At 33.5% G+C, this 25,453-nt stretch overlaps 1 protein-coding gene across 11 annotated transcripts; it reads right to left on the bottom strand.

Annotated features, from left to right (window-relative positions):
* Window positions 1-7,016: 7,016 nt before the first annotated feature.
* On the bottom strand, window positions 7,017-24,699 carry LOC122315273. Of its 11 annotated transcripts, none has more exons than XM_043131166.1 (10): window positions 24,353-24,697; window positions 22,454-22,545; window positions 22,249-22,352; window positions 19,564-19,650; window positions 18,835-18,943; window positions 17,179-17,273; window positions 13,337-13,395; window positions 10,445-10,528; window positions 9,678-9,776; window positions 7,017-9,108 (listed from the first exon to the last, which is right to left on the bottom strand). In XM_043131166.1, exon 10 carries the CDS (start codon window positions 9,076-9,078, stop codon window positions 7,066-7,068), a length of 2,013 nt encoding a protein of 670 aa, XP_042987100.1. In that variant the 5' UTR covers window positions 9,079-9,108; window positions 9,678-9,776; window positions 10,445-10,528; window positions 13,337-13,395; window positions 17,179-17,273; window positions 18,835-18,943; window positions 19,564-19,650; window positions 22,249-22,352; window positions 22,454-22,545; window positions 24,353-24,697; the 3' UTR covers window positions 7,017-7,065. The 11 variants fall into 11 exon arrangements, with proteins under 11 accessions (XP_042987100.1, XP_042987083.1, XP_042987045.1 ...); XM_043131149.1 differs by having other exon boundaries at window positions 22,249-22,314; window positions 24,353-24,696; XM_043131111.1 differs by having other exon boundaries at window positions 19,564-22,352; window positions 24,353-24,456.
* Between the last annotated feature and the right edge of the window lie 754 nt (window positions 24,700-25,453).

Below are 25,453 nucleotides of genomic sequence, written 5' to 3'. Positions count from 1 at the left end.
GATGGTCGTAGGTTTCAAAACTGGAAAACTTGAAGGGGAGCTAGGTGAGACTTCGGTTGACCATGAAGGAGCTTATGAAGGTCAGTGGAGTTGATGGTGGTGGCTGGAGGTCATGGGTGGCAGTGCACGAAGGGGATCGGCCAAGAAAATGGAGAGAGGTCGTGGGAGAGTGAGAGAGAGTGCGGTGGCTAGGGGTACGGTGGGGCATGAGATTAGCTAGGGGAGGTCCCCGGTGGAAGGGGAAGCCATTGGTGGTGGTGCAGTGGCCAGGCAACGGTGGATAATTGCTCAAAATGAAGAACCCAAATGGGTTTAACATGATGCGATGAGAGAGAGTGAGAGAGAGAGAGAGAGAGAGAGAGAGAGAGAGAGAGAGTGTGTGTGTGTGTGTGAGGGTTGGAGGTTAAGGTGGGGGAGGCCGCCAGCGTGTGGAGGAGGTGGTGAGGTCGGCGATGATGGATGGTGGTTCATGGTGGCGAGGCTGGGCGGAGTTGAAGCACAAAGGAGAAAATAAGAGAGGAGTGTCACGCAGGCTGAGGGAGAAAAAGGGAAGAGGAAAAGGGAAAGAAATTAGATCCAGTCCCTACATCTTAGGGTCTTAGAACTAATCCAACGAAAAGAATTAAAATGATAATTAAAATTAGATAAAAACACATTAACTAAATAAAATAAAATAGTAAAACCCAACAATAAAATAATTTGAAATAAAGAGCCAATAAATATAGACAATAAATAATAATGAGAAAAGGCTCATTAAAATAATTTACATAACCCAGGCAGTAATAACGATAAAATACCATAACAATAATAATAACAACCAATTTAAAATAAAGGAACCCATAAAATAATTAGTAAAATAACTAATTAAAAACAAAAGAAAATGAGGGATGTCACATCCTCCCCCATTAAAAGAAATTCTGTCCTCGAAATTGGCAAGGTCAAACATTAACACCAAGGCAAGATACAAAATACAACTCAGAACACATTTGAGAAAAATATACCATCAATGACACCCAAACAAATATAGGTACTGCTCTCTCATGCCTACTCCTATAGGTGATTTCATCCTACTCGCACTAGTCTCCCAATGGCACATCACATCTAGCACTCCTAGGGCGGCCATGTAATCCGAAATCCCTATTTCCACAAGAACCTTAATACAACACCCAATGAATCCCATTGATTAATAGCTTTCTATGATAAACTGTGCTAACCTCAATCGACTCTTATGCTATAACTTCCAAACCTTCAAGTTAACCACCAATAAACATAGTTTGTACAACTGAATGATTAATCTCCAATGGTAGTATCATCTCAAGATTTCAAGTCACTACTAAGTCCTCAAGATCGACACAAAGTTTGAACCCCTAAATATATCACAATATATCACGCTCTTGTTACGCACTCCTATAATTCACCAAAATGCATAAAATTATATCCCCATAAATTAACACCATTGACTATAAGCTAGCACAACACCTACTAACAAAAAAATCTTTACCACATTTTTGGTAGAAAATATTCTCTCCCCCAAACCATGAATTATCACACATATTCCTCAGTTGGCTCTCGCTGCCTTAATCAAAATCAATATTTCGCAAAATACATCCATGATCGTTGACAAAAAATTAGTACCAATCAACCTCAGCATCCCAAATTGAAAACAAGTAACATCATCTCAAAAAATACACATGACCCATATAAGGTAAAGAACATACCTAGAAAGGTTTGAATCCATCCTGGCCGACCAATAAAAGCACCTATAAACTTTTTCCCCACAACATACACTTAAAAGCTCATCACCTCAATTTTCAATATCATCTAAATTGGGGGTGACTAAACTCAATACCTACCACCATTGGATTCATCGAAACATTGTCGAAACCTTATTGGTAACTCACCTACCTGCTTCTACCCTATACCTAATTTGGTCACATTCTATCATCACATGAATCATTCCCTCAATCGGCTCCACTTATATCCTCAAAATCAGCAAATAGCTATTGCTTAAAGTTTTGCACCAATAATAACCTTAAATCTGCTAAGAATCCATTCCCAAAATTCTATAGAATATATAGCTTGAAAATTTAAATTCCTATGTAACCTCAAGTCACAACTAATTCCAATCACGACCATTATTGCTAACCATCACTTCATCAAGTATCTCGCTTCAACATAACACTCCGTTCAACTTGCCAAAAGCCTAAGGCTAAGATCTCTTGAATTTAATACTATTGTATCGAATCCACTTCAACACGTACCAAAACCACTTCTTCCAAGCCAAAAATAAATCAAAACAAGGACATGTAATCTCCGAAATCCATGCACACTCACAACTATTACGTGTCAATCTCTTGCATCCTTAGCCAGAACCAAATCCTTTAAACGTACAAGTGATTCATTACTACCATTTTCATCATCTAGACCTATATTCTCAAAATCAACAAGAATCATTTCCTGATTCCACACCATCTATTATCTTTAAATCTAATATGGATCAAATCCTAAAACCTGTCACTATAACTTTGAGCTAATAACAATCATTTCCTAAAGTCAGCAAAACCATAAATTTTTGATGAAATTCTCATAAATCTATCATTGAAGTTTGTTGAACTTACAACCTCCTATTATAAAGCCTTATTTCCTCTCCCTATCTCCATGGAATCAAAGACCTCAATTATAATAAGTGATTTAAAGTTGTTCTCCTCCTTAGTTGTGACTTTAGTTCCTACTCCAAAGAGATCGCCTAGATCATGACTCTTCAAGCCTCGATATTATAAAAGCAGACCAAATCGCTAAGAATTCAAGCCTACTGCACTAAATATTCATACCTATCAGTGACATTCTTGGCTTTACCATTTGCATGCCATCACGTAACCCTTAACCCCACTTTTCAACTCCAAACAAAACAAAATAAAACAAAATAAAATAGAATAAATTCAATAAAATAAAATAAATTCAACTTAAAGGTTTAAAATTTTCTGGTACTGCACCTAAGGGACATGTGGTTTTACCTAGAGCCGAACTGCTCTGATACCACTTGTGGCGCCCTCGACTCCCACATATGAAAAGACTAGAATCGTGACACCAGGATGATGACAACACGGGTCACACACCCCAAACCCTAGTGCTAAGTGTGTGTACATACAAAAAGTGTACAATAAAAATCGCAGCGGATAAATAAAAATAGCCAACTAAGTACCATAATTTTTTAAATACAAATCTACCAAAATAAAAGCCTTTCAAAAGATTATATAGTTATCCATGAAAATAAAGTAAAAGCCAAATACATACTCAAAAGGGGAAACAAATCCCATTATCAGAAAACGACCACAAGTCACTCCTCCAACAAAGTGGAGCCCTCAGGCTCAATGTCAACCTCTGCATCAAAATCTACGATTCCATAAAAAAGAATTGTAGGGTAGGAAGACCACATGAGATTATAAGTCTCAGTAAGTAACCAACCAAACAATCTATGAGATAAAAACATATTTAAACCACCAACATGTATGTATGCACATGATGAAACATGCATGAGACCAAAACCATCATTTTTCCTGAAAATGATTATTTTTCCAACGTATGCCAAAAATCACATTTGGCCCAAAACATACCATTAAATACCATCCGCCATTTTCTCAAAAAATGACCCAAACATAAATTCACCATTGTCCCTGAAAATGGTCCTCGTATCCATTTAATCATAAACCGTCATTTTCCTAGAAAATGGCTCTACATATCCATTTATCATAAACTATCATTTTCCCAAAAAATGACCCATATAAATATACATTCGTTCAATCACTATAGGCGGGAATCATAGGTGGGATTTGCCACCATCTCTACAACTTACACTATAGGTGGGAATCACAGGCGAGACTTACCACCATCCCTATAGCTAGAACCGTAGGCGGGAATCACAAGTGGGACTTACCACCGTCCCTACAGTTCCTTTTTCCTTTCTTTCATTCCTTTCAATCTGTTCATTACACATGCACCCAAAATCCTTTCATAACACAAAAACTCAGTTTTCAAACATGACACATGAAAATGCATACAAACAGTATATTTGATGTCATGGCACATCACCTATTAAATAAAATACACCAATCACAGTTTCAAGTACACAAATCCACAAACCAACTCCACAAATACACCCATCCCCCAATCCAGCCCAAAACCCACATCCAGCAACAACCACAATAAATTTCCCAACACTTCTCTGACCCAAGGCCTAGTACAACTAATTAGACTACAGAAAATAGGTTAGTATAAAAACATAATTAAATCTCAAGAAAATCCTTTGAAAAATTATTTACAATGATGAAATGCAACTCTGAAAGATCAAAGGTGACACCAAAAGTGGTGGAGCAGTGGCAAAGCAATGTTTACAAGTGATGGGTTTGGGTTTCAAAATTAGAAAATTTGAATGGGACCTAGAGGAGACTTAGGCTAACCATGGAGGTGCTTATGGAGGTCCGTGGAATTGATGGTGGTGACTGTAGATCGTGGGGGGTGGCGCACGGAGGAGATAGGCCAAGAAAATGGAGAGAGGCTGTGGGAGAGTGAAAGAGAGTGTGGTGGCTAGGGGTCAAGGTGGAGCATGAGATTGGCTAGAGGAGGTCACTGGTGGAAGGGGAAGCCGTTGGTGGTGGTGCAGTGGCTAGGCAATAGTGGACAATGGCGCAAAATGGAGAACCCAAATGGGTTTAACGTGCTGAGAGAGAGAGAGAGAGAGAGAGAGAGAGAGAGAGAGAGAGAGAGAGAGAGAGAGAGAGAGAGAGAGAGAGAGAGAGAGAGAGAGAGAGAGAGAGAGAGAGAGAGCATGAAGGTTGGAGGCTAGGGTGGGGAAGGTTGCTGGCACATGTAGGAGGTGGTGAGGTGGGAGGTGATGACTGGTGGTGTACAACTGTGAGGCTGGGCAGAGCTAAAGCATGGAGGTGAAAATGAGAGAAGAGTGTCACGATGACTGGGGGAGAAAAAGGGAAGATGAAAAATAGAAAGAGGAAAAGGGAAGAAAAAGAAAAGAAAAAGTTGAAAAAGAAAAAGGAAAAGAAATTAGATCCAGTCCCTACATCCGAGGGTCTTAAAACTAATCCAACGAAAAGAAATTAAAACGATAATTTAAATTAGATAAAAATATAGTAACTAAATAAAATAAAATAGTAAAATCCAATAATAAAATAATTTGAAATAAAGAGTCAATAAATATTAGACAATAAATAACAACAAGAAAAGGCTCATTAAAATAATTTACAAAACCTAGGTAGTAATAATAATAAAATACCATAACAATAATAATAACCAACTTAAAATAAAGGAACCCATAAAATAATTAGTGAAATAACTAATTAAAAACACGAGAAAATGAGGGATGTCACATACATTCAATGAGGAGGAAGCTAAAGTGATATGTAATATTCCTCTGAGTCATACTGGCTTGGAGGACAAAAGAATTTGGGCCTACTTTAAGAGTGGATGTTTTAGTGTTAGAAGTGCCTATCACCTTAATCTGAGCAAGAAGCAGTAACTAAAAGGGGAGTCATATGATGGGAGAAAGATTAAAGAAGGTTGGAGAGAGTTGTGGCAGCTTAATACCTTAGGAGTGGTAAAAAATTTCTTATGGAAGGCTCTTAACAATTGCCTTCCCACCAAAATGAATCTCTAAAGAAGGAAAGATGTGGAAAAGCCAGTATGTCCTATTTGTTTAAGGGAAGAAGAGACTATAAGCCATGTTTTATGGAGTTGTTCTACAGCTGTGGATGTATGGGCTAAGAGAGAAAGTCCAATGTAGAAGTGGATGTCATCTGAGATGGATATGGTTGCTATCTGGAGGAAATTGTTAGCTGAGTTGGCTGTGGAAAATGTAGAGCTGGTGGTACCTGTTATGAGACATATCTGGCATAGGAGGAATGGCTTTGTGTTTGAAGGGAAGTTTAGTAACCCTAGGATGGTTTTTCAGCAAGCAAAAGTAAGCCTCATTGATTTTCAGCAAGCATAGCTGAAAAGAGTGCAAAGCATGAACCTGTATAGTGGAGAGGAGGTTGGTTAAATGGGAAGCTTCAATGGAAGGCTATGCGAAGGTAAATTGGGATGCTGCTTTCAAGGCAAATTAGAGAATGATGGGAGTTGGAGTGGTCATTCGGGATGAAGAGGAAATGTGTAGGTGTTCTTGTGTATGACAAAAGAGCTAACTCAGACAGTTGTGCTTGCTAAAGCTACTGCTTTGTGGAGAGCCCTCTGCTTGTGTGAAGAACTAAATATACAAAAGGCAATTTTTGAAGGTGATGCGTTGGGGGTGATTAAAGCTGTAAATAACAAGGAGGAATGCTAGGAATGGCATGAACAGGTTATAGAAGACATTAAAAGATTCTTTGTACACATCCTAATTGGATACTTCAACATACATATAGAAAAGGGAATAGAGTAGCTCACTATCTTGCACAGGTTGCTGTAAATTCTAGTGAGGAGCTGGTCTAGATAAAGGGTGGCTTTGAGGGGTTTTTTTTCTGTTATTTTACAAGATAAGTGTTGTAATGACTAGTTATACTGATATATGAAAAATGATGTTTAATTAAAAAAAAAAAAAAAAGTAGTCATGTAATACGAATACATGATTTCATCCTATAATAAAATTAAATATGAGTTAAAATTAGGACTTATAGAAATAAGTTTAATTGTATATGTATAGCTAATCAGCTGGAAGTTAAAAAAGACACTATGATTGACACAAGCTAAAAAGAGAAGAAAAATGATTACATTTCTAGATAATAATTACCCTTGTCACTATGGTGTCTTCTAATGATGTGTGGGATAACATACCCTTGTTGTACGGCTGTCTGCTAATTGCACAAATATGGGCATGGGTTAAAACACGAAATAGGCTAAAATTGATGACGGACAGTCCATCCATTTTACCCTATTTTGTGTTTTAGCCTGTGCACTCGTCCATGTCCCAATCAATTTCATTCAATAAAATATGATTCATATATAGCTCAACAAAAGATAGGGTTCAATCTTTATTACATCCACTATGAGAACATACATCAAGACTACATGAAAAACCTAAGGAATAATGGAAAATACAGTTTGTGCAATTGCAAGTGCAAGCAATAAGACAGCCCCAAGAAATGAAAGCAATGCCCAAGGACTGTTGAAATAATCACGCCTTAATTTTGCCATCCATATATTCCTGCGTTTCTTGCAATGCATGTTTAGATTCTTGAAAGTTCTAGCATAAATGTTGGTCGAAAAACTGATATAGTGACCAAGTTTGTTAACCATAGTGGAAATAATTTCATCATCACCCAAACAATTACTGATAATTCCTTTTTGACGGAGTAATTTAACATCCTTTGGAGAGTTAATGAGATGGTCCATGAAGCGCACATAGTTGTAGACATAATTTGAGCCATTTTGTCGATCACAGTATTGTTCATATGCAATTAGATTTCGTAAATAAGTCTCTGTACCATTTTGTATGCTCAAAGGTGAAATCTCCATTAGCCCATTGTTGAACTTTAATGAAAAAAAGCTAGATTCCTCAGCCTTCTTGAATTTGATTCCAGCCTCTTCAAGTTCTGTGGCACTATGTATGCTCGAGTCTTCAATCTCTCTAAGAGAAAGTAGATGCTTAAATTTCTTTGCCTTGTTGAATTCGACTCCTGCATCACGAAGCTCTTTGCCGTAAGGTATTGAGTTCCAAGTTTCAATCTTGTTCAGACAAGGTAGACGTTTAAATTTCTGTACCACATTTAATTTGACTCCAACCGACCCTGTTTCATACTGTTTTGATTTCCCGTCTTCATTCCTATTTCGATCATATATTTCCTTAAATTTCTCTGCCTTGGTGATTTCAATTCCAGCCCCTTGAAGTTCAATGGCAAAAGGTATTGGTATCCAGAGGCAATACTCAATTAATTTACCCTGAAATTTCTTTGCTATATTGAATTCAACTCGAGCCTCAAGAAGCTCCGTGCTAAGCGGAATGGTTGTCCAGTCTTCAATTTCTTTTAGACCATGCAAATCCGTCAGTTTGTCTGTTATGCTAACTAGGGATCCAGACCTCTGAAATGTGCTAGCATACGAGATTGCCTTCCTCATTTTTTTCATTTTTACAAGTAATGGAATGACAACTTTACCAATCAGGCCAAATACGTGCTTAAATATCTCTGCCTTCTTGAATTTGACTACTGCCTCTTGACATTCTTCGGCATGATCTATTTCTGTATCCAGTATTGAAATACAAATGGTTGCATGTATGAGACCAAGGAGATGCTCAAACTTTGCGTTCTTGAATCTGAACCCAAACTCTAAACGTTCATATACCATTTCTATAAGTGAACGGGTGAGAGTTTCATGCATCAGACAAAGTAGATGATTAATCCTTTTGGTTGAATTATAACTTGATGTGTCAACATTCCATCTAAATGGTAAAGTGTCAAAGAAAAAATTGAGGACAAGATCATTAAGTTGTGTCGGACTAATTTCAACACTAGTTTCATTTGTCTCCTCAATATCAACAATGTGTTCGACTAAATTTCTGGATTTGTTACTCTCACTCATATCAAACAATTTAGCAATAACAAAGAATGGAAGTTGATTTTCAAATATAAGCAGATCACGAGCTATTCTAGGAAGCATCCACTCCTTTTGAAAGATTGGGTCATATTCCTGACCTCCTGTTTCCTTGTAAATTTCATACTTGCGAAACAACTCAATAATGAAACACCCATCAAGTAACATCATTTCTACAAACTGATCTGAGGTTTGGCTAATGCATTCTACATAGCAATTACGAGCTCTTTCTTCCAATTCTCTCAAGGCTATGATGTATGTTTCTATACTTCCTTCCGTTCTTTCAAGCATTTGTCTTAGATGGCACAATTTATGCCCTTCCATAAACCCCTGGCCAACCTTGCTATGATGGTAAGGACCAATGGCAAGCAATGTAGGCTTGTAAGCCTTCTCGTTTACATCACGTAATAGCTCATGCACTTTATACATACAACGCTCTTTACCAATTCGAAGAACATCAAGCTTTTCCTTAATATGAGTGGAGAGTGTATTCTTGCTCATATTGTAGAGAAGTAGTACAAGTCTCTGTTCCTAATGCAGAGCATAAAAATTCTCACTAATTTTAAGAAAATTTATGATAGAAAAATGTAAACTTTTTAACTATTAATACAAATAGAGAGAGCAAGCCACATATTCGTTAAAAAATAACATGTATCGAGTCCCAGTGGCGGAAATATATTAAGATTAATGTAAAAAGCTAGGTTTTCCTCCATGAAAAAAGAAGCAAGGTTTCCTTAATAAGATTTGGGGTTTTGGCCTCTTTGAGAAATGACCGGGGGAAAAGATGCTGACTTTACGATGCTAAAAGGAGACTCTAATCTTGCTATTGTTATCAGGCCGGTTATTTAGATTATGGTTCATTAATTTCTTTCCAAAGCTAGCTCTTAAAATATTTATAAAGAAATGAATAAGTAAAAGATAAAAAAAAAAAAATAAACAAAAAATAAATAAAAGGATGCAGTAACTATTGAAACTATAAAACCCATATTCCTTTTGATCTTATAACTTTTCAAAGATTTTTACCATGAAGTTCGATCTCAAATAATATGGTTTTAGCATAAATAGAACATAAAAAGGAAGAAAGGTAAGAATTGCCTTACTGTTTTAGTATGTTTTTTTTTTCAATGTGAAATAATCGACTTGCTCAATGATTCGTCGTAGCCCGTAGGTGCTCTCTGCTGATTGATTCTGTTGCTTTACTGGAACAAAAAATATTAAAACAAAACACACTAGAGATGAGAGTTACCAAACAGAAAATTGTAGTAACCCAAGAAAGCGTGGACTACTTTAGAATTCACAATAGATTCTTTATATTTCTATCTGCAATATTGTAGAGAGTCGATAGTGCATCCTGATCACTCGTGATATTGTAGAGAAGCAGTACAAGTATCTGTTCCTAATACAAAGCATACAAATTCTCATTAATTTTAACAAAAATTCCTGATAGAAAAATGCAAACTTCTTAATTGTTAATATGAATAGAGAGAGCAGGCCTCGTACTCCAAGTACTTGCATACAAATTGTCACTAGTTTAATGGTATTTTCCATTAGAAAATAACATGTATCAACTAACACAAATTAAGCTTTCCACTAAGTAGGATGTATATATGTATCAATTCTTTGTTAAGCTCCTAAAATCTTGTTTACTATTTTTTCTTTTAAAAAGAACTGATTTAGTATTAAAAAAATAAGCATAAAGCAAGTATTGAAACTGTAATTCCAAGATAAGTATTGAAACTCAAGATTCATATACCGTTTGATCTTAGAACTTTTCACAAGACTTCTACCATGGAGTTCGATCTCAAATAGTATGGCTTTAGCATCAAAAGAAAGCAAATAAGAAGAAAGGTAAAAATGGTGGCCTTACTGTTTTATGTTTTTCTTGCTAAAGACAATGAACTTGCTCAGTGATTCGCCGTAAATTATCGCTTGTCGCAGATTGTTTCTTTTGCTTTACAGGAACAAAAATAAATAAAAGTAAAAACACTCCAGATGAGAGTTACAAACATAGAAAATAGTAGTAACTCAAAGAAGCAACGTTGATCACTTAGCTTTCACAATGACTTTTTTATATTATATTTCTATCTAAAATATTCTCAACTTAAAACTTATTCTATTTATTTTAAGTAATATTTTTTGTAATGCATCATTAATCAAATTATGTATTATTTCTCTATATCATTAATTGAACATTAATTATTTTCTATTCTATCTTTATTGTTTTAAAATATTTCCTTTAATTAATTGTCTGAGGTATCTATTTGAAAGTTTTATCATTTTCATATTTCAATTTTGTAAAAATGAAGAACTGAGGCATACAAAAATCGTGAAAACTCAAGTACTGATTTTATAATTAATTCTAAAATTTATCTATATATCAACGTTAAGTACTGTTTTGAGGCCACCTATATAAATTCTTATGTACATTAAGTCATAAATGCATATAAATTCTTATGCCTATATAAATTCTTATGTACATTAAGTCGTTGCCTCGTCCATACCCTTTAAAGGCTAAAAGATAAAGGAGAGGGGAAGAAACAAGGGCTACGCACGTGAGTCACGTGACCAAGAGCTAGATGTAGTCATGTCTATATGGTATTTGATTAATTGTAAATCTTTATAAAAAGTTATATACTATTTTTTTTTAAAGGGAAAAAAGTTATACTACTGAAAAAATATTTACTATTTATAAGTAAAAATGCATGTACATTTAAAGATATTAAGATAATTTTCAACTTTATTTATGGGTGATTTTATAAAAATAAATAAATTCATGCAATTTAGTAATTCTTATAAATTTACCGTATAAACCACAACTTTATCCCCTTCTTTTGCTGGAGGGGTGGATCGACTTCTCATCTTTCTCCTTACACAGGGATAGGTTGAATTTGCTCCCTTGGCCATGGGGGGAGCCTTTTTCTTTTTCTTTTTTATTAATTTTTTTTTTTTTAAAGTTAGTTTAAGCATATCTTCCATACGTTCACAAACTATTACCCAATATATGTTACCCACAAATTTAAATTAGTATCACATTACATTATAAGGTATTCCAAGTCTCTTTCTTTCTTTTCTTTTCATCTATGAACGTTCTGTTAGTTTAGCAGAAAAGAAATAGAAAAATGATTTTAGTCCTAAAATTCTAAGAAAAGTATAAAAAAAACTAGTTTTTTAAAAACTAGGTATTTTAATAAAATAAAAGAAATCTTAAACGCTAACAACTTGAAAACAATTATATAGGAATTTACAAAAACCAAAAAGGGAAGAGAAAAGGTGAGGGGTACGTGGTTTAGCACTTATTATGATCAGTTACCTGCTAAACTCAATTAAGTACAACTTATCCTTTAAATTCAAGTCTTTTTCTTTATTATTTACTCCCTCCTTTAATTTGAAGCATTTAAATAGGAAGTAAAAGAATTTTTTTAAGGAAAAAAAAAAAAAACTTAACACCTAACTATATCTATTATCTTTTAAATATTTCTTCTAAATACTAATACATTTGTAATATGCAGAGAGTTTTCAGTATTTAAAATATCTCACCATATTGTATAGTGATTGCAATTTATTTATTTAAATACAAAATAACAAAAATAATCCAAACAAAAATTAAAAACAAAATCAAAAAGTAAAAGAAGAATTAATGGGCTTTATAATATAATTTATGGTTAATTGTAAAATTATTACATAGGTTTTTACGTTTTCAGAATTCAATTAAGATTTTGATTTCATTGTTTTGCAAAATAAATATATGAATTTCAGAAAACTTACGATTGAATACCTCCATTAATTTTACAATTAGAACTTTAATAGCGATATTGACACTTGGCATCCATAAGTCATATGAGTCTATGATTGGCCAATAATGTAGTATCAATATCCACATTAGCGCGCGCCAATTAGATAATGACATGTGGCTTGTTGTAGTATCAATTAGTTTGATAGAAAAGAAATAGAAATGTGCTTTTGTGGTGTAATTAGTATCAATTGGCCAATGTAGTATCAATATCCCTTTAAATCTTTTTTTTTTCCTTTAAATCTAATAACGTTCCGTTAATTAGTTTGATAGAAAAGAAATAGAAATGTGCTTTTCGTCCTAAAAATCTAAGACGAATTCTAAAATAATTGAAAAAAACAACTAGATATTTTAATAAAAAAAAAAGGTTTAACCGTTTAATAACAACTTGAAAAAAAAGTTAGGAATTTATAAAAATCCAAAAACGGGAAAATAAAAGGTGGGGGATACTAGCGGCTAAAACAAAAATGAGTCAAAAACACAAAAGATGAGGACCAAGTTCCCTCTACTCTTGTGTTTGAATTTATAATAGACAAAAAATGTCATATGAGCGGTGAGTTTTAGATTTCCCAATAACATTAATATTTTCCTTATCATTTTCCCTCCATTAATTTAAAACATTAACCTGGAACAAAAAGAACTCTTTTTCTAAAATATTATAAAAAAACTTTTTCTAAATTTCATTGAATGAATCCATAGTAGGATATGCAGATGGTTCATATACAGACACCTCAAAAACTTAATTAAGCCTTCTTTAATTGTCGATATTATTGGAGGATTCAAAAACTTAAAAATTAATATCCAAAAGTAGAGATACTAATTATTATACTGTCTTTCATTAAACATCCTATATAGTTAGTACATTCATGTAAAATGCTGTGTAAATTGTAATTGTAATAAGAACTCAATGATATAGATCACAGACCGCGTACATGGAGAAAGAAGGAAATGGAACTTATAATTACTTACTTGCTTTGTTGCTCAACCCTGCAGATGATGATTGTTTCTTCGGCTGAAATCGAAAAAGCCTGATGGACAGATTATAAAGATGGAACCTTAAATGAACCTTCTATATAAGGACAATGATACACCACTAATTATTTTACTATTTATCTATAACTTCATATTTAAAAATTATATTTTTCACTTTAAGTCAAAATGATTGTCCTATCAACAGTTTAAAGTATAATAAATAAATAATTATTTAATACACAGTTATAAACCAACTGTAATATAGTTGGAATTATATCATTTTCCTATATATAATGCACCACAGAAAGGGTACGTTGACTTATAGCTTAGATGTAGACTCTGCTAGGCCGGCTAGTGATGAGCTGTGTGACATTATATAAATATTCCCGAGGACAGATCTAACTCTAATGCATGAGCAGTTAAGTACTGTAAACAAATATACAATAAACTAATTCCTTTCTAAATTTTGTTTCCTTTTTTCTTTACTTTGGTATATTTAAATTACTCTAATATTTAAGATGTTAGAATTATCAAAATCATAGTATAGGCCTATATATATATGTGTATGTATGTATGTTTATGTATTATGAGTATGGGTACTTCAATAATGTTTAAGTTAATTATATAATTTTTATCTAATCTATCACATTGATCATATAAAATATACAATAATATATGTTATTATATATCATATGATGGTATATGTTATTATATGTAGATACATACTCTACTATTTACACCAAATTAAATTAATTTAGTAATTTTTGTTACGATACCTAAGTTGCAAGTAAGCATTAATAATTTATAGACAATGAAATTATTTAATATTCATTAACCATATATAAAATGTTAGAATTCTAATATAGGCCATTAATTATGAATACTAAAGTACCATGTTAGTAACTATTAACATCATAAATATAGTTATAATTAATTATTTTTTAATTAGTTAGTTGCATAATCTACATTAGAGAGCTCACTTAATTTGAATTTTATTAATTTAATTAATTTTTATATTAATTTAATTAATTTTTATATTAATTTATTTGTCAAGAAAAGAAAAGAGAAAAAAACATGTTCATAAATCGAATTGGACCAATGGCTAACGATCTAGTCCAGTCTATATGAGTAATCGGTCCGATCCTGTCCAGAAAAAATGGTAGACTGAAATTTTTGATCCGTAGCCTCTCTTGGACTAGACCGATTACACCTCTACTCTAGATGACCTTTTTACTTTGAGTCTGCATGGAACTTATTGAGAGATATGGTCCCAAATTTCCTCCTCCCAGTTTTATATGGAACAATATGCACCCCATAAAAGTACTAAAATATATTTGTGTATGGAAACTATGGCATAACGAAATACCACTTGATGATATAATTCAACAGTGGAATTCCTTTAGCATCCAAAAGTGTACGTTGCTCTCATGGTTTTACACAGTCCGAATCTCATGTTTTCTGGAGCTATGCTCTAGACGTTGGTGTTGTATGGCAATACTCTTCCTTCACTTTTGATTTTTCACTTACACTTCCTAGATGATGGAGAGATAGAGCTGCCCTATGGTGGGCTTCTTTCAAGGGATCATATCAATATAATCTACTTGCACAGCTTGTTTCATCCCTAATCTACAGGAAAACCTAGCTTGCAAGGAACAAAGAAAAGTTTGAGGATGTAACGGTGATTCATGTTAATACTATTATTCACATAACTCTTAAATGGCTTAGGGAATTGAGCTCTCTCCTTAAACCCAAATGATCTTTGACATTCAGGGCCAATATCTCTATTTTATATGATCTTCATATAGCACAACAGATTGTTAAGGTATGAAAACCTTATTCGGTTATGTGGAGAAAATGAAATTAAACATAGATAGTACATCCAAAGCCAACCCCGGATTAGCTGGTAGTAAGAGGGTTTTAAGATGCTCAGCTTCTAGCTCTTTTATGCTTAGTCTCTCCTGATTCTTGGGCAATGGTATAAACACTTTTGCAGAATTTTCAACTTTGGAAATTGGCTTGACTTTATATTACCAACCCTGTGAATCAGACCTCATTATTGAATCAAACTCTCTCTGGCCTTAGAGTAAATTGGTTAAATAATGCCACTCAATCGCCTTAAAAATTATTGTAAGATTTGAGATGACATCATACATTTTCATGCTTCCTTTCCATTCAACATAATCCATGTTTAGAGGAAAGGAAATGCTTAGCTACGTACGTATGTGCTCTTGGCAATACTTTTTGCTTTCACTCTCCCTCTCAGCAACCTAAGCGCAGTTTGGGTATTTTATAATTTATACTGGATCAAGCTGGAATCCCTTATTTGCGAGGGTTGTCCTGACCTTTTTTTCGACACGTTGCCTTATAGATAGTTTGGTTTGCTTTATACTGTTTGTATCTATGTACTACAGATTTACAGCTTTGTTTTGGAATACCTCTATTCCCTACGTTTCTTCTTGCAAATAACTCAACAGAACCAACTTTCCAAAACAAGCAGAGCACCGACCACACAGCTCACCAACAACACAATGTTTCCTAAACAAGATTTATGAACGTTGCACCCAATCCTCTGCAGAATATTGTTGCTTTCATTTTTCTCTTCTAAAAATGTATAGCAGTATATATAGGCAGCTAGTAAAAGACTTGTGAATATATGAAAAAACAGAGTAAACAAAACCATATTATTATTAGTAGGGATGTAATCGAGCCAAGTCGAGCCGAGCTTTGGCTTGCCGAACTCAAGCTCGACTCAAAATACTTGAGCTCGAGCTCGAGCCCGAGCTCGAGATTTTTTTTTAATTCTTTGTTCGAGCTCGATTCGATAAGTTGAAATCTTAACTCGAGCTCGAGCTCGAGTTCGTCCCACAAACGAGTTCGAGTCGAGTCGAGCTCGAGCTTGAGCTCGAACTTGAATTATTTGTTTTAATAAGATTTAATAATTAATAAATTAAATAAATAAATAAAAAAGAATTAATATTGAATTTATACAATTAGCAAGTAGAACCTCTATTAAATTATAAAATTTTAAAAAATTTATAAATAATTAATATCCAACTAGTTGATATTTATCCAAAATAACAATATATTATATGCCTACATATATTATTAATACATATACTTAATCTGATAGAATATATCTATTTCATATATGGTTTCCACATACTAGTATATGAAATTATTAAATTTTATCAACTAATTATTATACAAATTATAAAATATACCTATGAAGTATATTTACTATATAGACATAAGTAATTAGAATACATATTATATATTTAATTATAAAAGTGGTATGCTTATATTATTAGCTAATACATATATACATGCATAAATGTATGTATATATTTATTAATATATGAATGAGTTTTAATCGAGTCGAGCTAACGAGTCGACTCGAGCATAAACGAGCGAGTCTAAACGAGCCTTAATCGAGTCGAGTCGAATTTTGTCGAGTATGTATCATTTACAAATCGAGCGAGCATCTGCTTTAACGAACGAGCCTTTATTTTCACGAGTCGAGTTCGATTCGAGTTTAACCGAGCGAGTATCGAGCGAGCTATCGAACAGACTGGTTCATTTACAGCCCTAATTATTAGTTTCTTTAGTGGAACCATATTAAAAGAAATGAATAAGTATTAAAATATTAAAAAAAAAAAGGATGTACGTAGTAACTACTGAAACGGTAATACAAAAAATAACTATATATTGAAACTGTAAAATCCATATAGTACCGTTTGATATTTTCAGAAGATTTCTACCGTGGAGTTCAATCTCAAATAATATGGTTTTAGCATAAAATTAAAGAAAGCAAAAGGGAAGAAAGGTAAAAATGGCCTTACTGTTTCAGTATGCTTTTCTTTTGAATGTGCAATAATGGACTTCCTCAATGATTCGCCGTAGGTACTGCTCGCTTCAGATTGCTTCTTTTGCTTTACTGGAACAAAAATAAATAAAAATAAAAACACTCTAGATGAGAGTTACAAACATAGAAAATAAGAAAGGAGCGGGGAACAAACAAGGGCTACACACGTGAGTCACGTGACCAAGCAGTAGATGTAATGTCTATATGGTATTGATTAATTGGAAAGCTTTATAAAAAAGTTATACTACTTTTTTTTTTTAAAGGGGAAAAAGTTATACTACTGACACTACAACAGATTGCACTTTTCCCGCGATTTATAATCGCCGGGAAAAGTGGAAAAATCCCCGCCAAATACATATACCGGCGATTACAAAATCGCTGAATATTCGCCGGTACTATTTAGCCATTTCCGATATACTGCGGCGGAAACCAAAAAATCGCCGCTAAAACTAACGGATTTCCCAGCGAGTTTTGAATCGCCGGTAAAGAAATTTAAAAACAGAAAGTCATTTGCCAGCGATTACAAAATCGCTGCCAAATCCTTTGCCAGCGATTTTTGAATCGCTGGCAAAGGAATTTAAAAACATAAAGTCATTTACCAGCGATTAGAAAATCGCTGCTAAATCCTTTCCCAGCAATTTTTGAATCGCTGGCAAATGACTTCTAAGCTTTAAATTCCTTTGCCAGCGATTAAAAAATCGCTGGGAAATCCTTTGGCAGCGATTTTTTATTCGCTGGCAAATGTCTTTCGGTTATTAAATTTATTTTCCAGCGATTCAAAAATCGCTGCCAAAGGATTTACCAGCAATTTTTTAATCGCCGCCATTAAACACCCTTTGCAGTTTTATCAGCCTATTCACCGCGAGAAAATGGCTTTTTCCGGCGACTTTTAATCGCCGCAAATAGTATTTTAAAAAATAAAAAAAAATTATAATACAGTTGAACCTATATGGTTGTCATAGCCTAAAACACACAACATCCTTATCATATAATTAAATCAACTTATTATATCTTGTAAATTCATCAAAATCTATATTCATGAATATAGATCATTATCCTAGATCTATATTCAACCTCACCTGATATCCATCCTAAAGGAAAGGAAAACACTGACCTTTTCCCACTTTAACCTGATATCCAACTTGCCTCCCACATCAATGGTTATCTACTGTTTTACCAATATAACAAGAAATGTACCCAAAAAAAAATATCATGATTAATATCAATTGACACCAGTCACACTTTCCAAGTACTAGCTACCACAAAATAGAGTCTGTAAATTTGCACAGATGTAAACAAGCTTTCATTAATACAAAATGGATTGGATGGTAAGGAACTTACTCATCAAATCCCTTGCTTGAAATAGGGTTCTATGGGAAACTGTCTAGCTTTAATCTGAAGCTGGTGCAATCACTACCCTATTGTAGGGATTTAAACTGTCTAGCTTTAAACTGTCTAGCTTTAAAAGTGGTACCAGCATGTGTACTTTTTTTCTTTAGAAGGACAGCAATGACTCCAAAATGAGTTCAATAACTAACCACGTATACCAACACCTTTAGCATTGTGCTAATGCTATAGTTATAACATGCTGCTCCAATTTAATCAGAAAGTATAGAACCTGGAAAGAAAATACCTTGCTAATAGCAGCAGTAGTATTTCCGGCAGCATCTAAAGCATCTGTGAATTTCCCGTATCTTATGGCTCATACCAGCCATTTCTGCAATTCCACATCCCGCACCGGACTGCAATATTTGAACATGGTAATAAGCATCACATTTGTAAGTTGTTGGTACGATACATACAAATATTCATGTAGAAGCATTCATGTTTTGTGCAACACACCCAAGGAAAGTGCATGGTGGTAAAATCCCTCAGATTGGACGAGGTCATTTAAACTCATTAGATGGTTAGTGATCTCTTTTACAGATTTAAATAGAAGGAACAGGTCACAAAGTGATGTAGGGATCACAGAGTTACCAACTTGTCATAAAATTATTTTCTAATAGAAAGCTTCCTTAGAAACTTAAAACAATTTTGACATTTCATGATGATTCCTTGCCACTATGGGTGAACCTACAGCCAATTACAGATTCTATGGACTGCAGTGATAATTTCATTATGTCTAAAGAAAATTGGGAATATTTGACTCAAAATTTGTGATATATTTGACAGGATCCAAATCTGAAATGGTCATGCAATATAAAAGTTGGAATGCCACGTTTCAGCAGCAGAGCTACAGAAAAAGATCCAATTATCACTACATGGATAGGTATAAATGTTAATATTATAAGCAGCTCTGCAGCAGTGCAGAAGACCAAAAGAAAATAAGCACTAAACTGTAAATCTGAAAATGATCACTCACCTGTAAGCATTGCTGGTATAATATACTGTAGTGTACCCAATAGCAAGTCCAGCCCACAAGCCAATGGCAACACAGAAGACAATGTGCCTGAATCAATTTATTTTAATAAATCAATCGAAACCTCTTGCGAAACAATAAGAATTTGCCAAAGGACAGACGAAGGGGGGAAGCCTACCAATTCTTTACAGCCTTCTCAGCCCCAAAATCATAAAGAGTAAATTCCGATGGCAAAGCAAAGAAATTGACCACGGCAATACCAACAGTCATCAAGACAGTTGATATAAGAAGTTGTCTCTTCAAGGATGGTTCAATCTCACTCACATTCTTGATCTCAACTGAACTATTGGGTAGCATGCAGTTGAGCAGAGTGTGTAGCCTTAATACACACTCAACACATGAAATGGGTAGTTTTACAAAAACAAAAATAAAACAAATCTGATGCACTCAGAGTTGGAGCAATATTCTCATGCTCTTAAACATCATAACAGTGATGTTTATAAAAAAACTGTTATAAACTAAGGATACATTATAACAGTGACTTATTTATTAAAAATAAATAAAAACATCATAACAATCACATCTCATGAGACAGAATAAGAACAAACCATCATTAACAAACCTGTAAGAACCTTATGCTGTAAAAAAAATTAGAATAAACTAAGGGAGTTGGTAGCTTGACACAGGTCACATGTGAAAATGAGGTGGCACAGCAAGTGGAAAGGTCGAGTATAATTAGGTGAAAATAGCACAAAAGGTTTTCCAATCTTGACAGATTCATACTTCTATTTTTTATTAGAACACCAAGTGGATTGATTGGTTAACCTGCTGCATGATCAGGTAAATGTTTGTGAAATCCTACTTTCCTACTAAATAACTTTTGTACAAATTTCATTACCAAAGCTACTATTATGCACCGGAACCACAACTCAGAACCACAATTCCATGGCATGGTAGTAGTGTATTTTAAACAATACCAAAATAATTGACAAACCAACCCAAAACCACAACTCATATGCACAAAACAGATGCACAACACAGATGCACAGAAAAGAACCACAACTTTGATGCACAAAACAGAACCACAACTGTCATGTGCACTAAAATGTCACTGCACTAAAACAGAACCACATAACAGATGAAGTTTGTAGTTCAAGCAGTCTCAAAGGCTCTTTCTTTTATATTTTCTTTATAATTTTTAGTAATTTGAAATATAGAATAGATGTTAAACACATATAGAACATCTGAAGGCATGAACCTTATTGTTAAAAAAACAGAGCAATGCACTAAAAATTTGTAAAATATCGATGGCTGGAAGCTCTTCTAATATTCTAATGGGATGCACTAACTTATGTAGTCTTTAGTAATATTATTTGAACATGAATGTCGCAGCTTCTCACTGCATGGGAGTTTTAAGTGATCTGCATATTCAACATTTACCATATACTGGCTTTGTTTTTCTTGCCTTTAACTCATTCATTGGACTTAATTCTGCTTTAAGTTTGAGTCCCCACATGCCCTAATATCATTATAAATTAACAGGCATGAAAAGAGATTAAATCAGAAAAAAAGAAAAGAAAAAAAAAAGGTAATCTTGGCAACTGGCAAGGTATCTCTATTCTTAAATACTCATATCTCTATACTATCAAGATCAAACAATTACCTAGCTAAAAGATGATAACTTAACGAGAAATGTTTGATCTATAAAGAGATCTTGCAGTAATAAACTTGGGAATAACGACATGACGTCGTTTGATGTGAGGCGTCAGATTATAGACCAACACTTTTTATTATAAAATAGATGATGTAACGTTTCACATTAAGTTATCATGCCAGTTTATATATTCACTTTTATAAAATCTCTTTCTAGACCTAAGACTTGATCTCTTAACAGCATTTCTTGATCCTTTTCAAAGTGGAAATCATTGTTCAACCTGTTATAAATTAAAATTATTCTTGAATGCCAAACGTACTAATGATATAAATAAATAATCGAATGATAGGCAAAAGACATGAATGTTATTTTCACACTAACTAGTTATACCTAACTAAAAGATTGTAATATAATAAAAGTGAGTTCTTCTTTTCAAAAGTGAGAACTCACTGTTCAACCTTTTTACATGTAGCCTAAAGTATTATTAATCTTATCAGACGTGCATAGGATAAAAAGGTAAGACAAGTAACAGCCAACTAATCCATTAGTTCTAACTGCCTTTTTCCTTTGCACTCACTACTGCATCATGCACAAACGATTAATATTCATGCAAACAACCAAAGCTATTAGTGGCTTGAGATTAAAGAGATTATCAGTAGGGCCAACCTCATGAGCCCCAAATCCCACCTCCTCTTTATCACTATGGATTAATTAATTTTCCATAGTGAGCCCAATCAGATAACTAAATACAATTACTCATCCCAGATTTGCTAAATTTAAAATCACTAAAGCCAGTTATATATTATTTGGCAGGTCGGGCTCCATTTGCATCAGAAATTGAACTGCAATTGAAGGTTTCAAAATGGAATATTGGTTCCATTTTACATTCAAGTTCCCATTTTAAAACTATAGTTCAATTAGGAAGCTTATATGATTTGTCTAATACCGGGAATGAAAAGGATGGGGCATCTGATTTATAACTTGAAGTGAACGTGGGTGTGTCCGTGAGAAGCAGAGAAGGAGAAGGTGCTTACCACTGGTCGGCAACTCAGAACTCCAACAACTCCCACAAGCCGTGCAGCACCAAACCCACAATCAATCTGCGGTGGAGATAGAGAAGGGGAAATAACTGAAAGCCCTAGGATTCGAAGTCAGAGGGTTTTCACGAGAGAGAGAGAGAGAGAGAGAGAGAGAGAGAGAGAGAGAGAGAGAGAGAGAGAGAGAAACTCATAATCGAACCTGAAGCTGCCGAGGATGGAGTCTGGTTCAACTTCCGTGGGAGGGAAATGGAGTGGGGGTGGTGTGGCTAAATCGCTGGAGATTTCCTTCGGCTGAAATAGGTAAGCATATGGCGTCGGTGGTCTTTTGGAGAAGGACAGAACGTATAGAGGCGTGGAGAAAGAAGGAGTAGGCCGTAGGGAATCGGGGGGTGGGTTTTGGTGGGGGTGGGGGGGTGGGGGGGGGGGGACGCGGGACGAGGATGAAAATTAAGACTTGGCGCCCAAAGATACAGGTGAAGTGACGTAGTTTAGGCGATGGGAAAAGTATATTGAACTATAGCAGCGATTTCATAATCGTTGCAATAGTTATTATAAACTCCCGGCTACTGAATGGTTTTATTAGATCATAATAATCGCGGGGATTTTTAACTCGCCGGGAAAACATACTTTTGCCAACGGAATATCCCCGATTTCTTGTAGTGTGAATAAATACTTACTATTTATAAGTAAAAATGCATGTACATTTAAAGATATTAAGATAATTTTTCAGCTTTATTTATAGGTGATTTTATAAAAATAAATAAATTCATGCAATTTAGTAAGAACAGGGATAGGTTGGATTTGCTCCCTTGGCCATGAGGGGAGCCTTTTTCTTTTTCTTTTTTATTATTATTTTTATTTTAAAGTTAGTTTAAGCATATCTTCCATACGTTCACAAACTATTCCCCACAAATTTAAATTAGTATCACATTACATTATAAGGTATTCCAAGTCTCTTTCTTTCTTTCTTTTTCATCTATGAACGTTCTGTTAGTTTGACAGAAAAGAAATAGAAAAATGATTTTGGTCCTAAAAATCTAAGAAAAGTTATAAAACAGCTAGTTTTTTAAAAACTAGGTATTTTAATAAAATAAAAGAAATCTTAAACGTTAACAACTTGAAAACAATTATATAGAAATTTACAAAAACCAAAAAGGGAAGAGAAAAGGTGAGGGGTACGTGGTTTAGCACTTATTATGATCAGTTACCTGCTAAACTCAATTAAGTACAACTTATACTTTAAATTCAAGTCTTTTTCTTTATTATTATTCCCTCCTTTAATTTGGAGCATTTAAATAGAAAGTAAAAGATTTTTTTTAAGGAAAAAAAAATTAACGCCTAACTATTCAAAGATTCTATAAATAAATTTGAACAGTTTATTGCAAGAGTACTAGATGGAAGAGGGTAAGGGCATGTTTGGACTACACCAAGCATTTCAATCCAAGATTCTCAAAATTTCTCATAACTTCATTAGCAAACATCATTCAAATTGCATAAATACTTCTCTATTTGAAATTTTGAACTTTTGTCTAATCAGTACTCAAATATAAAAATTAATACAATTTTTATAGACTTTAACATAAAAATTATATCAAAAAGTTATATATATTTCAAACACCTTTTTTAGTTTATCTATTCACTTTCTTGAATTCCAATACAATACCTATTTTAAAAAGTATTTTTATTCAATTTTTTCTTTCTCATTTTTCAAAACCAAATTTAATATTTTTTCTCAATAATTTCACTAATATTCATAATATTTTAAAATACTTCAAGCATCGGAGCATGCCCTTAAGATTTATAGAATGCTTCAACGTACCGTAGTACATATATAGATGGTTCATATATAGACACCTCAAGAACGTCAGCCTTATTGAATTCATGTAGATATAGAAGCTAGCGCTAGCATTCAAAAACATGGCCGGGCTTAAAAATTAATATCCAAAACTAGAGAGTAGAGATACTAATTTTTTCTTTCATTAAACATCCTGGATCTGGTAAAATGCTGTGTAATTGTAATAACAACTCAATTACAGGTAAGTATTATATGTAGACAGATGTGCATGCATGGAGAAAGAAGGAAATTAATGGAACTCACTTGCTTTATTGCTCAAATATTCTCCGGAGATTATTGATCGGACCTGCGCTTGAATATTCTTGAATCGAAAAGGCTTAAAGGATAGATTATATAAAGATGCTGCAGCTAGCCTTCTTCTGCCCCCGGCCACATAATTAAAGATAACGTTGACTTGGACGTAGACTCTGTTAGGCCTCGTCAGCTGTGTGACATGTCCCCGACGTCATATTTAAGATGTAAATTATAACGCGTAAACAAAAATATAATAAAATATTTTCTGTTTTTAACATATTTTAACCTGTTTAATCGTTTCAATCAATTTTATATAAATGGATTGAGTTGATCTATACATTTGTTTTTTAATTCTATTAATATAATTTCATAATCAATAATAAATGAATAACATCATTCATAATTACAATTGAATTAATGATAAAATATTTTATTATCAATATCCAAACCAATAATATATAAAAGTAAGTATTAATTTTATAAATAAAATTACATACTAACAAAAAAGCTCAATAGTTAGAGATATTAAGTAATTAAATACTAAGATTTGTATTAAATCCAAACAACCAAAAAGGTATATAAAACTTAACATTTATAAAATTTGAAAATAAAATTTATTCATGTTATATCACTTAATTGAAGGTTGACTCGCAATTAATCTATTTATTAATAATATCTTATTGGCTCCACCCATTTTGACCTAAGTTTATTTATATAAAAACCAAACACGCTAATATCATATCTTGTTCTTGCTAAATTTATAAATCGTATCATATATTACAACTTCATTTTATCCCCATCTTTGCCCGCCCAAATGTTTTGATATATCTTCTTTTTTATAAGGCTACTGTACTCGGCTTTGAAAAAAAGTAAGAAATATAGTTCTTATATAAGTAAACTAAAGTGGCGTGGAGTTTGAAAGATAGACAGGAATTAAATTAAATGAAAATTTTAAAATTGAATTTTTTCTATAAATCAAATTCTATCAAATAAATAATATCAAGATGTATCTTGTGATAGATTTCTAAATAAAATTTTGAGTAATGATATACACATAATATATTTTCACAATACATTTAACAATAATATTGAAAGATGAGGATACTTTTA

The sequence above is a fragment of the Carya illinoinensis genome, chromosome 1 (genome assembly GCF_018687715.1).
Source record: "Carya illinoinensis cultivar Pawnee chromosome 1, C.illinoinensisPawnee_v1, whole genome shotgun sequence".
Lineage (NCBI taxonomy): Eukaryota > Viridiplantae > Streptophyta > Magnoliopsida > Fagales > Juglandaceae > Carya > Carya illinoinensis.
This window is presented reverse-complemented; position numbering and strand designations above follow the sequence as displayed.